Source organism: Oenanthe melanoleuca, unplaced genomic scaffold, assembly GCF_029582105.1.
Source record: "Oenanthe melanoleuca isolate GR-GAL-2019-014 unplaced genomic scaffold, OMel1.0 S204, whole genome shotgun sequence".
Lineage (NCBI taxonomy): Eukaryota > Metazoa > Chordata > Aves > Passeriformes > Muscicapidae > Oenanthe > Oenanthe melanoleuca.
The window spans coordinates 11,170-28,082 of record NW_026612853.1 but is presented as its reverse complement, the minus strand read 5'-3'; the positions used below and the strand labels follow the sequence as shown (position 1 = coordinate 28,082).

The 16,913-nt window shown below is 51.4% G+C and overlaps 1 protein-coding gene across 1 annotated transcript; it reads right to left on the bottom strand.

The window, feature by feature from the left end:
* Nucleotides 1-741: 741 nt before the first annotated feature.
* Nucleotides 742-15,291, bottom strand: LOC130266766 (galactosylgalactosylxylosylprotein 3-beta-glucuronosyltransferase 1-like). Its single transcript, XM_056516023.1, is given in 6 exon segments — nucleotides 742-827; nucleotides 2,883-2,990; nucleotides 8,889-9,242; nucleotides 11,423-11,839; nucleotides 11,841-11,869; nucleotides 15,180-15,291. Coding segments are annotated over 5 exon segments (999 nt in total). The 3' UTR covers nucleotides 742-827; nucleotides 2,883-2,903.
* Between the last annotated feature and the right edge of the window lie 1,622 nt (nucleotides 15,292-16,913).

Sequence of the window (16,913 nt, the reverse complement as noted above, 5' to 3'; positions counted from 1 at the left end):
GGGCCTTACAAGAAAGATGGGGACAAACATTTTAGCAGGGATAGGACAAGGGTTGATGGTTTTAAACTCAAAGAGGATATATTAGATATAAGGACAATTTTTTAGAAGGAGGGTGGTGTCACACTGGCACAAGTTGCCCAGAGAGGTGGGGGATGCTCCGTCCCTGGGAATATTCAAGGCCAGGAGCAACCTGGTCCCGCTGAAGTGTCCCTGGCCATGGCAGGGTGTTGGACTAGAGGACCTTTAAAGTCCCTTCCACCACAGAGGAATTGAACTGAGGAAGGAAAAGGAGAGGGAAATCAGAAAACAGTGATGCTTAAAGGGTTTGTTCTAACCTGCCTTGCTTTCCCCCCTCCCCCAAACCCTTCCTGTCTTGCGCAGCGTAACAAACACTGATTAAAGTCGGTTTGAAATTAAGGGCTAAGGTGCCATCTCAGAAGGCAGCCGTCCCCTCCATGGCCAGAGAGCTGCTCAGGCTGTCACACATGGCCACAAGGTCCGTGTTCTCTCAGCAGAACCAGTCCCCCCGTGGCTGTCAGCCTCACCCAGGCCGGCAAAAAGCCGCTGCTCGGTGCAGCCCCGTCCCATTGGGAGCCTGGCGCCGGGAGGGGCAGTCCCGGTTCGCTGTGCTTTATTCTCCACCTCCGGAGCGTCTGCTCTGCTCCGAGTGCGGGAGGAAGGGCAGGGGGCCGGGCAGTTCGTCTGTGCAGAGTTGTTGGTTTTCCAGAAGGCTAAAACTCGTGGGGGCTGCAGAGGTGCTGGCTCCTGCCTGGCTACTGGGTGGGTGCTGTGCAGAGGAACTTCCAGGCTGTGCATGAAGAAATCTTCTGCAACAGAGACACAAGCAGGTGGGTATCGCCTCTGTGCCTTCTGCAGAGCCATCCCAGAGCCCTGCCCCACTACACAGTCATTCCAGAGCCCTGTCCCACTGCAGAGCCATCCCAGAGCCCTATCCCACTGCAAAACCATCCCAGAGCCCTGTCCCACTGCAGAGCCATCCCATAGCCTGCCCTACTGCAGAGCCATCCCAGAGCCCTGTCCCACTGCAGTCATCCCAGAGCCCTGTCCCACTGCAGAGTCATCCCAGAGCCCTATCCCACTGCAGAGCCATCCCAGAGCCCTGTCCCATTGCAGAGTCATCCCAGAGCCCTGCCCCACTGCAGAGCCATCCCACAGCCTTGTCCCACTGCAGAGTCATCCCATAGCCCTGCCCCACTGCAAAGCCATCCCAGAGCCCTGCCCCACTGCAGAGCCATCCCAGAGCCCTGTCCCACTGCAGAGCCATCCCATAGCCCTGCCCCACTGCAGAGCCATCCCAGAGCCCTATCCCACTGCAGAACCATCCCAGAGCCCTGTCCCACTGCAGAGCCATCCCATAGCCTGCCCTACTGCAGAGCCATCCCAGAGCCCTGTCCCATTGCAGAGCCATCCCATAGCCTGCCCTACTGCAGAGCCATCCCAGAGCCCTGTCCCACTGCAGTCATCCCAGAGCCCTGTCCCACTGCAGAGTCATCCCAGAGCCCTGCCCCACTGCAGTCATCCCAGAGCCCTGTCCCACTGCAGAGCCATCCCAGAGCCCTGCCCCACTGCAGAGCCATCCCAGAGCCCTGTCCCACTGCAGAGCCATCCCAGAGCCCTGCCCCACTGCAGTCTTCTCAGAGCCCTGCCCCACTGCAGTCTTCTCAGAGCCCTGTCCCACTGCAGAGCCATCTCAGAGCCCTGTCCCACTGCAGAGACATCCCATAGCCCTGCCCCACTGCAGAGTTATCCCAGAGCCCTGTCCCACTGCACAGTCATCCCAGAGCCCTGTCCCACTGCAGAGTTATCCCATAGCCTGCCCTACTGCAGAGCCATCCCATAGCCCTGTCCCACTGCAGAGCCATCCCATAGCCCTGCCCCACTGCAGAGCCATCCCAGAGCCCTGTCCCACTGCACAGTCATCCCAGAGCCCTGTCCCACTGCAGAGCCATCCCATAGCCCTATCTCACTGCAGAGCCATCCCATAGCCCTATCTCACTGCAGAGCCATCCCAGAGCCCTGTCCCACTGCTGAGCCATCCCATAGCCCTGCTCCACTGCAAAGCCATCCCAGAGCCCTGCCCCACTGCAGAGTCATCTCAGAGCCCTGCCCCACTGCAAAGCCATCCTAAAGCTGTCCCACTGCTCCACCCTGCTTCCCCCAGGGAATGGGACATGAGGCAGCTCATTGCAGGTAAAAGTTCACTACTGAGCAAATCTCTCCCCTTCCTGCTCTTGCTTCTCATCAGCCTCCTCTCCCTCCATGCTGGGTTCTACACTCCAGTGAAAGGGAGTTGTGCATTTATTTTTTTGCCCATAATAATGAAGGACAGCTGCACAGGCTGGGTGCAGATACAAGTGAATAGTTTGTCCTTCACTCCTGCAAACCAACTGCAGAAACGGCCAGGGCATGAACAAATACAAGCCAGCCATCAGTGTGTGTGTTTTTCCTCCTTTCCACTGGAAATGACACTCCATGCTCTCCTCAGGTGAACAAACACCTCAGGTGGGGGTTAATCCACACCTTCCCAAACTCTCTGTGGTTTCAGTGTGGGTCTAAATTAAATATTTCCCTCAGTGAAACCTTCTGCCTGACCAAAAATCTTTTTGCTGGTACTGCTTCTTAATGGTGCAACTTCTGCTTAAACTCCTGCTCTTGCATGTTTCTTCCCCTCAATCTCTCAGCAGATATTTTGTCTTAAAAATAGATTAAAAAGAGAGATTAATGAATGGTCTTGAGAAGTTTAGCAATAAGGGAAAGTCAGGATTGTGAAAATGGAAATGAAAAAGCACATTTGAAAGAGTTTTTATCTTTCTCCTGTTCTTGTGCAACTTCTCACTGCTGTTAGAAACATGTGCTCTTACCTGGTGTTGGTCTCTGCACAGTCAGATTTCCACACTAGGATCTGTGAATCCTTTCTTGCCCTCATTCGCCAGCACAGGCTTCTCTGTCCTTGTGTGCCAGACTAAAATCTGAAGAAGCCAGAAGAAGTGCACCTCTCCAGTGCACTAACAAATGTCCCTGCACATTAAATCAATAGTGCAATTTAACCAGCCACCCTGGAGCCTAATGGTGCATCCACCGCTGAGAGGGGCTTTGCATAAACCTTCATTTAGGCAGAGCTGCTGCTCTGCAGAATGCACAGTGCCCAGAAATTACCCATTTTACAGTGTGCTGTCGTGGGACATTAACCTGCTCCTTCCATGTAGTTAGCGAGCAGCTCCCTCCAAAGGCTCATCAGCCTTCCAATGGGCTAAGGCAGGAATCCAGCCAGGAATCACATCCCTGCCTCCCCACAGCTCCTCATGCTACCTCTTGCTTAGCACCTTCCACCCTCAGCCTGTGGAGTCACTCGGAGGGGAAACGCAAATTCCTGACATTCAGGGCACCACCAGCTCTTCCCATCACCACCCTGCCTTTGGCTGGGGGAAATATAACCTGAATTCTTCAGCACATCCCTGAAAATCCATTACTGGGCAGCAGGCATCACTTCTCACTTTTAAATCCTTTTTAGCCCGAAAAGTCACAATAGTGTCATTGTGCTAGGAAGGACTCACTGCTGCTGCACTGCTGTTGGAGCCTCTGCTGTCTCAGAACTGCTTCCAGAATCCTCCCTTCTTCCCACGAGCTCTGGGCTGCACACACCCTCTCATAGCCCAACATCACCCTGTGGATCCCCCAAAATCCCCTCCCCAATCCTTTGGAATGCTGGCCCCATACAGCCACTCCCTGTTCTGTCCCAGGTGTTAAAATCCCTCCCTATCTTTCTTAAAACAGAGCTGAAGCTTCTCCCAAAAGCTTCCCCTGGTCTTGGCAGCAAAGTTGCACAGAGATCAACATCTGTGGAGGAGAGCTGGCAAAGTCTGAGGTGCTTGAGTTTTTCAGGGGGGCTGTTACAGGAAATTGTTTCTTCTTGCTGTGCTCAGACTGTTCTGGAAGCTGCTTAAAATACTCAATTACAGTCATTGCTTCCCCCTAGAATGGGGATTGCTGGGAGCAGCTTTATCCTCTCCAAACAGGTTTCTGCTCCCCCTCACCTGTTTCTGGCTGTTTGCACCTCGTGGAGTTTCCCTCTGGTTGCCATGACAATCCCTGCACACCAAATCCACCCAGCTTCTGCCTTCCTGAAAAACCAGGCCACCTTCTGCTTCTGAAGGATGAACAAAGCACCTTTCAAACCCTCCTAGTTCAAGCAGAGCACCTTCCCCCACCTTCCCAAGGAGTTTGTTTGACCAAATCCATCTCTGATTGTGAGCAGTCACCTCCTGCGTGGAGCTTCAATCTCTGCTAATACTGAAGCAGTAGAGACCAACTGGTGGCTGGAGTGGGTCCAGAATTCCACTTCGTCATCCCCCAGAAACACTTCAGAGCCCAATCATCAAAGTCACCCTTGATTCCAGCCCTGCTCTCCCCATGGCTGCAATTACTTCTCTGCTTGCCCAGGAAAATGAAACACCCAGCAGGGCTCACGAGTGGCTCTGCAAGGATGGTGAGAGGATAAACCAGGTGAGAGGATAAACCAGGTGCTGGAGAAATCCTGCAGCCAGTTCTGCTCTTCAGAAGAGCGTAGGAGAGCCCTTTGCACGCCTTGGCACTGCACACTCAGCCCAGGGACTCGTTCACACTTCACCAACTCCGACCCCACACTCCACGAGCAGGAACCACAACTAGACATCATCAGTGCTCTCCCTCAATTGGATCCCACTTCTGCACTGTCAAAGCCAAGTGCCAAAAAAGGCAGATTAAATGAGCTAAAATAGGACCCATTTTCAGAGTTTACAACTCAATACAGCAGCTTTTACCATTTTTCATGCTGTGCTCTTTAACGTGGGAGGTAGATCACCACTTAGTGCAGAAACATTTGCTTTTCCTTTCAGCCAGTGCTTGTCTTTTTCAATAAGCAGCATGTTTTATGCCTCAGAGACGCTTTGGCTCTCCCACAAGATACCAGACAGTGAGGGGGACCAAATATCTGACTTTTCCTGAGCAGTGGTTTCACATAGATCACCCTTTAAAAACACTCCTGCAAAACCCTTCCACTCATTTACAGCCCTGTCATTTGGAGTCACAGGACTCAAAACAGATCTAGGAGATCACAAGGCTTCATTTCCACAGCAGAATAATTCATTGTCTCCCAACAGGGTGTTGTAATTAGGTAAGTGAGGTAGAAGAAATGAAATCAGCATACCCTGCAAACCTCCTTCCGGCTAGTCCCGAGTTCATGTCCTCCTTCCGGTCCTGTGACCTTGCAGCCCACCGAGAGCTCGGGTATTCTGATCCTAGTCCCCCTGTGTCCTCATCCCATTGGCCGCCAGCCAAGGCCACTCCCATTCCCCTCTCCTGAATACCTGGTTCGGAGAAAGTCTCGCCTTCTTTCCGGCCATACCATCGCCATGGAATAAACTGAGATTGAAAGAGCCTCCTTTGTATCCTTTTCCATCCATGCTATGATACTTTATCTGATCTTCAGTAATTAGAAAAAAGACACAAAGTATCGCAGCAACAGGGGACTAAAAAGCAAACAGTCAACCTGCAGTGGGAGGGAGTCACCGGGTTTCCATCACAGGAGGGAATCCCCCAGGAGGGATTCAGGAATTGTTTGGAATTGGAAAACAAGAGACACCAGGCTGAAAGGGCAGCTCTGCTCCCTGTTCTGACAATAAAATGTTCCCCTAGTTATGGCATTAGTGGTGCCCATGGGCCCTGTCTCTGCTTTACTCCTCCTTGGCTGAGCTCACTGCAGATTGTTCCCTTGGGTGTTCATAGAAAATGGGGAGCACAATGTCTCCCCCTTCCATCAGCCTCACAGGAATGCCAAATCTCAGATCTCCCTCCTGTGCCAGGGGATTGGAGAGAGGATGGTTTGATTTGGGGATGTGGGGAAATGCACAAACAGCAGAACTCCAAATACAGAGAGCCCTGGCAAAGCCCTGTTTCCTTACAGCTCCAGGATAAACCAATCCTTCCCCCCTCATAAGGCGGGATAACTTTCTCTTCAGCAGCTAATGCCAACTTTCTTTACCTTCTCCTTCATTTTGGGCAGTTCTTAAATCCAAGAAAATAAGCAGGATATGTGATCTTTGGCCTAAACTTCAGCTTTTTGCAGGAGTGTGCGTTTGTGGGCTTGAGTTCTGATCAATATTACCAGCAGTGCTCACAGGGAAGGCAGCATTATTGGAGAACAGATGTCTGTGCTTATCTTACACATTCCTCTGATCCCTCCTTAATGACTCTGTCTAAGAACATCATAATTTTTAATGTAAATCTCCCTGCAAAGCAGGTGTGTGGTTATGTTTAACAGAAGCAAAGCATGACAAGGGCTGGGAGCACAGGAGAGAGAGAGGAGCCTGGGCTTTGATCTTGGGGTCACAGGACCCCAGACCACAGCTGGCTTTGGTCCTTCTCTGTTGCTGGCCCAGACTCTTCTCCTGGTAAAATGGGAGAGTAAAAGCAGAAATGGAGACTTCCATGGAAATGGAGGCTGCTGGCGCCAGCTGAAGCAGAAAGGCAGAGCCCTGCAAAGCTGCACTCAGACAGCATTCAGCTCACAACAAGGACCCTTGTGAGCTCTCCCCAGCCCAGCCAAGAAAAGAAACTCAGTCTGCTGCTGATGCTGAGCAGCAATCCCTGCTGCTTCCTCCCCATCCCTGACCTGTGTCACAGCCCTGCCTGGCTCCAGCACCTTTTGCTTCCTCCTGCCTGGAAACAACATTTTCCTTCCTCCATGTGTTCCTCCAGGGCTGTAATTTCCCACCCCCAGCCTTTCAGCACAGCTTCCTTCCTTCCTGTATTTATTTACAGCAGGGACAATGGACCAAGGACTGAATAACTGGCCACGGAGTAAACACCCCTAATATTCTGTACACAGTGCAAAAGCAGCCTGTCCATCTCTCCTGCCTGCTGGAAAACATTTATGTTCACACAGTGCCCAGGAACAGGGATCTCATTTTAATCCAATCTCTTTTCCCATTCTTAGGAGGCTGGTTGAGGTATTTGTCCCAGTGTTGGACAGTCATAAGCACAGAAATGTGGATTCAGAGAGGCATAGCAGGTATCAGATAAAACCCAGACTTGCTCCTTCCCCTTGGCTCCTCCTCCTTGTTCCTGGATTCCTATCCTGAAAAGGATGGAGACCTGGATGCAGCTCTGGGGCTATTGGCAATAACAACTTCTTTGCAATAAAAGAACAATTCTGTTTGGGTAACTAAGCAATAAAGACTCTCTAAATCAGACTGGCTGATGTTTATAAGAGACAAAGGTGTGAGAGTGCTACACGGGGGTCTCTGATCTCAGAGGGACCCCAGCACACCTCCAGTATTTAGGGAACCCACTCAGAAAGCTTCAAAGCTCTTGACAGCACCTCTGATGGGCTGTGATTGATGCCTGTCACTCTAACCAGCTTTGTCTCATGGTGTCTCCCACACTCCCTGTCAGCCCAGACACATCTATCTCTCATCTCAGACTGGGAAGTCTCCAGGAGAGGAACCATCAGTGGTTTCTGTGTTCTTCAGCACACGGGGTCCTGCTCCCTGACCCAGCAATGTGTACAGGCAGCACTGATCAGGCAGCTGACAGCAGTAAAATCCCTCCCAAATGGAGCTTCCTGGAGCTCAGAGCAATATCCCAGGCACTAAACCATTTCCAGATTATCTCTGACACAGAAAGATCCAGGGTTTTGTGGGCACCTACAGCACAGATATTGCACAGATGTCAGGGGGGAGAAGACAGCTTGGCAGCAAGGCAGAGGATGTGTGAGCAGCCCTTCCCTGCAGCCAGGAAAGGCTGTGGCTGTTCCTCTTGGGTTACAGGAGCCAAACCACAGCACTCAAACCCCCACCTGGGAATTCACATCCAATAACTGACGTTCCACCCATGCAATTCCCTGTTCCAGCAAGGCCCACCTTGAAAATAATAATTTTCAGGGGTAATGTAAGAAAGAACAGTTACAGGGGAGGGAAGACTGTATTTCAGGGCTTATGCAACCACCAGCAGCCTGCAACCAAAAGAGATTAGGTGGCCTCTACACAATTTAGTGCATAATCCCCCATTCCCATCTTCCATTAAATCCTCCAAACACAGAGGAGCAGCCTGGAGGAGACTGAGAGGAGGCTCAGAGCCATCTGCAACTTCTTCATAAGGGGCAGTGGATGGACAGGCACTGATCCCTCTTCTTTCTGTTGAGGACCCAGGGAATGGCTGGAGCTGTGCCAGGGCAGGGTCAAGTTGGAGATCAGGGGAAGGTTCTTCCCCCAGAGGGTGCTGGGCACTGCCCAGGCTCCCCAGGAATGGGCATGGCCCTGAGGCTGCCAGAGCTCCAGGAGAGCTTGGACAGCACTGCCAGGGATGCACAAGGTGGGATTGTAGGGGCAGGAATTGGACTGGATAATCCTTGTGGGTCCCAGAGCTCCAAGAGCGCTTGGAGAGCATTACAAGGGATGCTCAGGGGGGATTGTAGGGGCAGGAGTTGGACTGGATGATCTTGTGGGTACCAGAGCTCCAGGAGGGGTTGGACACTGCTCCAGGGATGTCCTGCATGGGATTGTTTGGGTAGGAGTTGGACTGGATGATCCCTGTGTGTCCCAGAGCTCCAGAAGCATTTGAACACTGCTCCAGGGATGCACAGGGTGGAATTGTTTGGGCAGGAGTTGGACTGGATGATCCCTGTGGGTCCCAGAGCTCCAAGAGTTCTTGGACAGCATTACCAGGGATGCACAGGTGGGATTGTAGGGGCAGGAATTGGACTGGATGATCCCTGTGTGCCCCTTTTCACTCAGGCCGTTCTGTGTTTCTGTGAAGTGACAGAATGATGCAGAAAACCAGGCCTTCTCCCCGCTCAGCCCCGAGCATCCCTCAGTGGGAGCAGCCCGTACCTTGGTGCAGTTGGCGGCCCTGGGCTCCAGGTCGCCGAGGGTGACGAGCTCACGCAGCAGGCTGCTCTCCTGGTAGCCGCCCTTGACGCCACGCAGTTTGAAGTAGGCCTGGGGGCGCTGCAGGACAAGGCGCAGGTTGACAGCGAAGCCGGCCATGTCGATGGCGAAAGGCCGGTGCGGGTCGAACACGGTTTTCCAGCCGTACACCTTCCCTGCCGCGTTCACCTTGGGTGACTCGTAGCGCAGGCCGCCCACGAAGGCCACGGGCCACACCGACACCTTCCTGGTGCTGCGCATCTGGGGGGGCACACACAGCTGTCGCTGCCTGGGGGGGTCTCTTTGTGCCTGAGATCCCTCACAGCAGCACATTCGGTGGTTTCAGTGTTTTTCCAGCCTGAGCACTGAAGAAGAACCAGGAGCCGTTTTCTGAGGTTTCCAAGGTTGTTTTTTCTTTCTTATCTAAGGAATTCTTTCTCTGAGGTACAGAGATCTGTCTAGCATGCTGGTCAAAGGCATACACCTCTGCCAGAGGGCAGGTCTTATCTTTTATACTATAAATTATGTACCTAATGCTTACAATTACTTTCCAGTACATGACCCTGTCCAGTTTTCCCTCACACCAATCCAAAAGTGCCATCCTAACTCAGAAGAAGAAGAAGAAGAAGAAGAAGAAGAAGAAGAAGAAGAAGAAGAAGAAGAAGAAGAAGAAATATACCATGCCCAAAATCCTCCATCTTGACTTTAAACCCCCTAATATAAACATTTCTAAAAATTCACTTTTCTACCTTCTAACAATCTAATTTATACTCTACTTATTTTTTGTGACTTGTAATTCTTCCTGCAATGACGGTAATTTTTCCCAGGGGCTTAAATCCAGTCCATAGGGGTCCTGGGTACTGTGCCAAGGCCTCTGAGACCCCTGCCAGGGGGTCTAGAGGCATCCAGGGAAGCCAGGGGAGCACCCTGGACTCCCATACACAGCGACACGCTGAGCCCCCCTGGCCACCCATGCTAGCCAGGGCAGATATTTGGGTGCCACTCACCCACTCACCCCCAGCACCCTGCCCTGCTCCGGTCGCTGTCTGATTAGGAACGGTGAATTGTGAATGATACAACTGTCCCTGGGGTCTCATACCCTGAGACAATGAAATCTTTCATGAGAAATTTTTCCCCCCCGCTTACTGAAACCCCTGTTATCATTTAGGATTTCTATTGGTCTTTAACTTTACTAAATGACTGGTGTTTTCTCCCCTAGAATCTCAAAGTAATTGGATAGTTCTCAACTTATAATTTTATTGGATAGAATCTCAATCCCCCTAAACTCTATAAAAAACCCTTGCTATGCTATGTATCTGGATTTTGCAGGTAGAACCCTTCGAAGAAATAAAGCTTCTTTTGGGACTTCTACAGTGGCTCCCAAGACCTCAGTCCTAGCTAGCTGAGAAGCTGACTTTCTGCCTCAGGGTCTCCTGGAGCTATCCAGACCTTGTAGCAGCCTGAGGCTAGAACCATCCTAGCCTAAGCAGCTACAGTAAATAGTGCAGCAACACATGCTGCCTCTTCCAAGCAGCAAGAAGAAGTGATATATTGAAAAGCCATGGCATTTATATAGGATAGATCGTGCAAAACAAAGTAGAAAAGACTCATTGCTCTTAGAAGGCAACACCTTTTTGAAAACATGCTTTCTGCAAAATATCACAAGACACTCACATGGCTCGGTGGTGTTTATCTGTGTTGCTCTTTCTCCCTTCTCTTGTTTTGTCTCTGAGAAAAACCTCCAGCATGGGAAAGGTCCGAGCTGAAGCTGAGAAAGCCAACAGCCTGGGAGTCTTCAGCATGTCCATGAACCTTCATCAGTGTCCATATGCTCCCTGGCAGGCTCAGCCTCCTGTTCTGCTCTCAGCTCGCTCTCTTAGATCAGGGATCTCCCAGAGCTAATCTCATGACTGCTAATTGCTGCAAACAAGAGCAGAAGAGCTCTGGCACTTGCCCTTCTGCATTATACAGCTGCTAACGGCAGCCCCTGTCCACAGGGAACAATAATGCGTCTCCTGCATTTCACAGCACATTTCCTTGGCTCAATGACCTTAACTGCAGAGACATAGCTGAGAGGAGAAGCCTCTACAAGCACAGCACACGAGTGAATGAAGGAACCCTTTCTGCTTTATTCATATGAGGAGTCTCTCTCAAGATGCTGCAAGAGCCAGCCTCAAAGGGGACAGAGGAATAAAGAAATTCAGTCTGAATTCACTTTCAGCTTTCAAAGCGTGTGTATTCCTGTGGCTGTGCAAGCTACAGTGAGAGCCATTGGGGAAGGGAAAGGGGCATGTATGAGGAAATAAATAGGAGATCCCTACTATGAAAACTGTCAGCTGGTGGGGAAGGGAGCAATCCTCCTTTCTTGTCCCTTGCTTAAAGAGTTTGGCCTCAAGAGAGCAAGGGAACAAGTAATTTCTGAGCTGGAAGCCAGGTGAGGTACCTGGCACTGTAAGACCATTCAAACCTGCAGACAGGAGCTCATTTAGGGCCCCAGCTGGACTTGAACAAAGAGCAAAGGTGGGAAAGCTTCCCCTACTCAAGCCCAACCAGATTGTCAGGACATGCTGAAATTCAGCCCTGGAGCTGCAAACTTGTTTGTAGCTGCGCGGTGTCTCCACGTTGAGGTGCGTGTAGTTGAGCCCCATGTCGCGCAGCAGGCGTGTGATGAGCGGCGTGAGGCGCTGCGAGTCCTCCACCAGGATCCAGTGCAGGTTGGGCACGTGCAGCAGCGTGTTGGCCAGCCTGGTCAGCTCTGCCTTCTGCACCGGCCGGCTGTAGGTGGGGGTGACCACGTGGATGGTAGGCAGTGTGTCTGACCATGGTGGTGGGCGCGTGTACACGTACTCTGTCCTCATCACCTCCGCTATGTCCTGGTCCAACAGGCAGTATTCCTTGGAGTCCAAGCCTGCAGTGAGACTCCCGCTGGGAGTCACCACCATCATCTGGGCAAGGGCATGGAGAGAAGAGAGAGCCACATGGACTCGGGTGTCCGGCCAGCGGGTCACCCTCGTGGGTGCCAGGAGAGGACTAATGCTTATCTCTTTCATAGATCAATCAAGGAATCAGGGACAAACACACATGAGAAAGAAAATTCTCTTGCTAGAAAACCAGTACTATTAAAAAAAAAAAAAAAAGGCCTGAGAGCAACTGAGTGCTCCCAACAAGCAGCTTCACAAAGAACCCAGAAAAGACAGGATTGTAGAGCAAGTAAGTCTAGATAAGGAGAATAGCCATGTGGACTGATGGTCCATCATCCCTGAAGAGCTCCAGTGCTCTGGGCACCAGCTCAGTGGAGCAGGACTCACAGATCTGCACTCAGCAACTGGAGCACCTGGGCTGGGAGGTAGGGAAAAACCTGGTGGAAAACACCAGGCCAGTGAAGATCCCCAGCAGCACAGTCTGGGCAGGACACTGCAGTGCCCTACTGCTCTCTGACAGGCACAGGGAAGTGGGGAAAGACACACTTCAAATCCAGAAATGAACAGTGGAAATTAAAGCCTGTAATTGTAGTTTTTTTCCTGCAGAGATTTTCCCCTGCCTCTAACTACCCTGCCTCAAAAAAAGCCCCTCCGGCCTCTGAACATAACAGCCCCCTCAGGGGTGCAGATGTGAGCAATGAACAGCCTAAAGATCGGGTACTCTGATCCAAACATATAAAATCCCTGCAAATTGTTCGCAATCAGCTCAAGGAAAACCAGTATTGACACTGCTGCTGCTTTTCCAGAGTGCAGTTTCCATGTTTTCCACTGCAGAGCAGCAGGAATGCCATGCTCTGCAGACATGAAGGGAGACCCCCCACTCAGGATGTAAGGCTGCCTCTCCAGTGGGCACAGAACACTTTGAGCCAAAGATTGTTCAAAATTAGGTAATGTTGGGGGTTGAGTGTTTTCCTATTGCTGTGTCAATTTAAAGAATTTTTCCCATTGTCATGCCAATGGAGCTGCCGGGTACACCACGGATCTTTGCGGGCTCTGGACAAAAGGGGTAGGTGGGATCGGCTTGGGGAGGGGCTCTCGTGCTTCCGGAGGGGACTCGTGTTTCCGGCGAGCTGGGAGGAGAATCCCCTCGGTCTTGGAACCACGCGGCCCAAGGCAGGAGAGCCAGATCCTCTGTGATCACCTGCCCTGCATCTGCCCTGCTCCAGCCTCCAGTCTCTGCGGACACAGCTGAGCACCAGAACCCAACGGTGAGCGAGGAGCTGCCCGCTCCAGCCGCTCCCCCCTGAGACCGGCGCGGCCGCGGCCGCCCCTTCCCGCCTCCGCTCCCGCCGAGAGAGAGTGTGCCTGCAGCTAAAGAAAGAACTGGAACCGAGTAATCTGTTCTGTTTTGTTAGTAATTTTAACAACTGCTGTTGTTTCTGCTGGTACAGTTAGATATATTAGTAAAAGAGCTGTTATTCCTACCCCCTTATCTCTGCCTCAGAGTCCTTGATTCAAACATTTATAATATTTGGGGGGGGAGTGGAATTCGGGTCTGTGCTTCAAAGGAAAATTTCTGCCTTTCTTGGCAGACACCTGTCCTTCAAACCAGGACAGGTAACTACCAGGAACTTGAGATGAGAAAGAACAGGAACAGAGAGCCATTAGATCTGACCCAGCAGGGGACCACCCATGGCTTTTTCAAAGTGTGTTACTGTTCCAGCAGCACAGACTTTGATACCTGAACCAAATGAAGGCTTTGTGCTCCATGGCATTGACAGAGGCAGTGTGGATATTTGGGGGAGGGAACAGGGCACATGTTGCTGTCAGGCCCTATGTGCTGCAGAGCACCTCAGCATCACACAGCAGAGCTCTCTGAGAGCAGGGAGCGCTGGAATCAATTCAGAAATAAATCTGCAAAATGCATTGGACACAGACAGAAATGTAATTAGCCAGGATGGTGCCTGAGACAGTTTCCAAAGCCTGCAGGTCAAAGCCTCAGCTGTGAGCCCTGGCATGGGGAAGTGGTGCTGTTCTGGGCATCTCCAGGTGCACATCTCTCTCAGCACCTGTGAGCAGAGCATCCCAGAAATGCTTCACAAGAACAAAATTATTCCTCTCAAGAGCTTTCAGGTCGGTCTCTACCACCACTCACTTTCCACTGGGGGCTCTGAGAAGCAGAGAAGGGTCTCATCAAGGTCATTGGTGAGCTCTTGAACCAGCGATTGGAGCAGTCTCTGTGCTGTAACTGCAGAGGCCATTCACAGAAAACAGCTTTTAGGGCAGTGATCAAACTGCTGTACAGACAGGCATCATATTTTTAGTCATCTTTAAAGTCCTCTTTTAGATCACTCATCCTCTGAAACAGTGTCCACCCTCCAGAAGGGATCAAAGTAATTTTTCCCTGCCCAAAACTCAGAGGTGGCTGTCAGGAGAAAGGAAAAACTGCTCCGGACAGACTGAACTTCCTGCAACTCAAACTGCACATCAGAGTGTCCAGCAAAAGGGACAAGCAGCTGTGGAGGATGGGGACAAACACTGAAAGGGGAGAGAATCCCTCAGAAAAAGGGACCAGAGAGGATGTAGGGGTCCTGAAAATGATCTGGCCTTCTTCCCCCAGAGCAGCCTGCCCACAGCAGAAGGGCAGAACCAAGAAGAAAGGTGGCAGAAGGCAGTGTGGATTCTTCCAGCCCCCAAGAGCCCCTTAGATATTGCTGCTGTGCCAAGAACTGGGATGCTTCTGGCCAAAAGGGTTCCCTCAGAATTTCCTGGAGCCCCCTGTTTTGTGTCAGGGCTGTATTTACTGCAGAGTGTGACAGGCAGTGTGGAGCCAATTTCTCGGAGCACTTTAACTCCCCCAGGCAGATGAGATCTGGCTCTTGCCTTCTCCTTCAAGTGCAAGAGCACTGCTTTTCTGTTTTCTTTAAAAGGTGTTCTCAGCCTCACGTCTCACAGAGCAGCTGCCTCGAGTGGCAGCTTTGTTTCCTGTGCTCTCTCTTTTGCAGCCTTCCCTCTAGAATAATTCTGTGTACAAAGGCCAGCAGGGAGGGAATCCTCTCTCAGGGAACAAAGAGGAGCAGTACTCTGGATTCAGGCCATAAAGAGCTCTCCAGGTGCAGCAAGCACATCCCATGATGTGGAGTTTGGTGCCTCTGAAGAGCCCCTAGGAGCACCAGGCTGTTCCTACAGCAGAGGAGGGGAGGCTGCTGCATGGGCATGGTCTGGGAGCTGAGATGAGCATGGCTGCCATGGAGGAATGGAATGAAAGAGGAGATGAGCATGAGGGGGGGATGCACAGGCTTGGCATGGGCTGGCTTGGTGTGGTTTCTCTCACCCTTGTGCACTGCAAGCAGTGGAGCAATGGTGCTCTGGTGCCAGACGGTGATTAGGAGTGTCCAGGGCAGAACTATCAGCACGATAGCCAGGATGTCTCGTCTCTTCGGCATCTCCAAGACTGACTGGGCTCACAGCTCCTCATTACCTGACAGTGAAAACCCCAGAGACAGAACAGCAGAGCACATGGAGAACAGAAATAAATGGGCAGGAAGGAGCAAGGACAGAGAGAGAGAATGCGAGAGAGGGAAGAGCAGCCGAGGCGACACGACTCATGGTCTTACCAGTGCTTACAACCCACCCATTGCAGAAGCAGGTTCGGAGAGACCTCGGCTTCTGAGCCCAGGAGCAGGAAGGCACTTCTGGGCAGCACTGCTGGAGCTGCCAGCAGGAACCTCAGGGACTCATGTGGGAGCAAATCTGCAACACAGAGCAAAGGCCAGTAGGCAGAGAAAGCACCCGAGTTCTCCTCGGAAAGAACAAGCCCCAATGAGGAGCAGCAGCATGCCACCCCTCCAGGGACATCCCTCCTTTGCATGCCCTTGTCAAGCAAGTCTCTCATGTCAGCTGAGCAAAAGCTGCTCAGTGCTGTACTGCCTGAGCCATCCCAGAGATCAGAACCTTCCCCTCAAGCCAGCCAAGCTCAGGGGAGGAGCAGAGACTGCCACAACTACAGCCCTGGCTGACATCTGCACATGCTGGGACCTCCAGATCCTCCCCAGAGCTCTTGAGGCAGCTGCACCTCTGCTCCTGGGAAAGGTGATTCCATATTTTTCCTGATTGATGCCTTAGGATTTTAGCTTTTCTGTTTTTCATCTATTTGAAACCCTGCAATTCTTCAGTGTAAAACTCTAAACTCCATATCCAGTGGGAGCTGCTGCTCTCCCATTTTGGGCAGACACAACAATTCCTCTCCAGGCCTGGCAATCAAGGACACCTCACTGCCTCAGGGCCTGAGAGATGGAAACAAAAGTGAGTTGGGGACAGCAAATTTAGTTTGAATGACTTCATTATCTGAAGCTGTAATTGGAAGATTAACCCCCAATATACAAATGGACCAAACTTATAAAAACATGAAAACCTGTGACCCAGTGTCCATTTTGGGTGTAGCCCCTGGGGGGCTTTGTCTGCCCTAAATGTACTTGAATAATAAATATTATTTATCCTTCTATAAATAGAAATAATTTTTATTCCCTTATTTTTGTCTGGCCTCTGTTTTTAAGTAGCCCCAGAAAAAGGCATCACTGCCATCAGCGTTCCCTCAGCTCAGCCCATCCTGCAGGCAGCTCCAACACAGCCAATTTCAGCTCAGGCTTCCAGCAGCCTGCTCAGATTGGTTCCCTCTCAGAGGTGCCTGGAGTATATTAAAGTACCACCATGGCTTAGTTTGATGCACGTACAAGATTTAAGCAGGCTGTATTTTACCAGGCACCTCAGTGAGCACAGCACTTAGTGCGCGGTGGGCAGTTTGCAAACACGGGTAGAGTTTAGTGCTGCTGCTCCCATGTGGGACAAGGCATTAGAGGCTGCTAAAAGGGCTGCAGTGCAGGCAGCCAGAGCCCAGGGATGCTGCAGAGGGAGCAGGATGCTCTGGGAAAAGCACTGCTCTCCCTCTGACAGTGATCTTATCACACCCCCTCACTAAACCCCCTCCAGCCTGGGCTCTTGGTGCCACTTGTGCAAATATTTTCCCAGAGCTGTTTTTTTCTTGGTTGCATGGGGCTGGTGTGGAAAA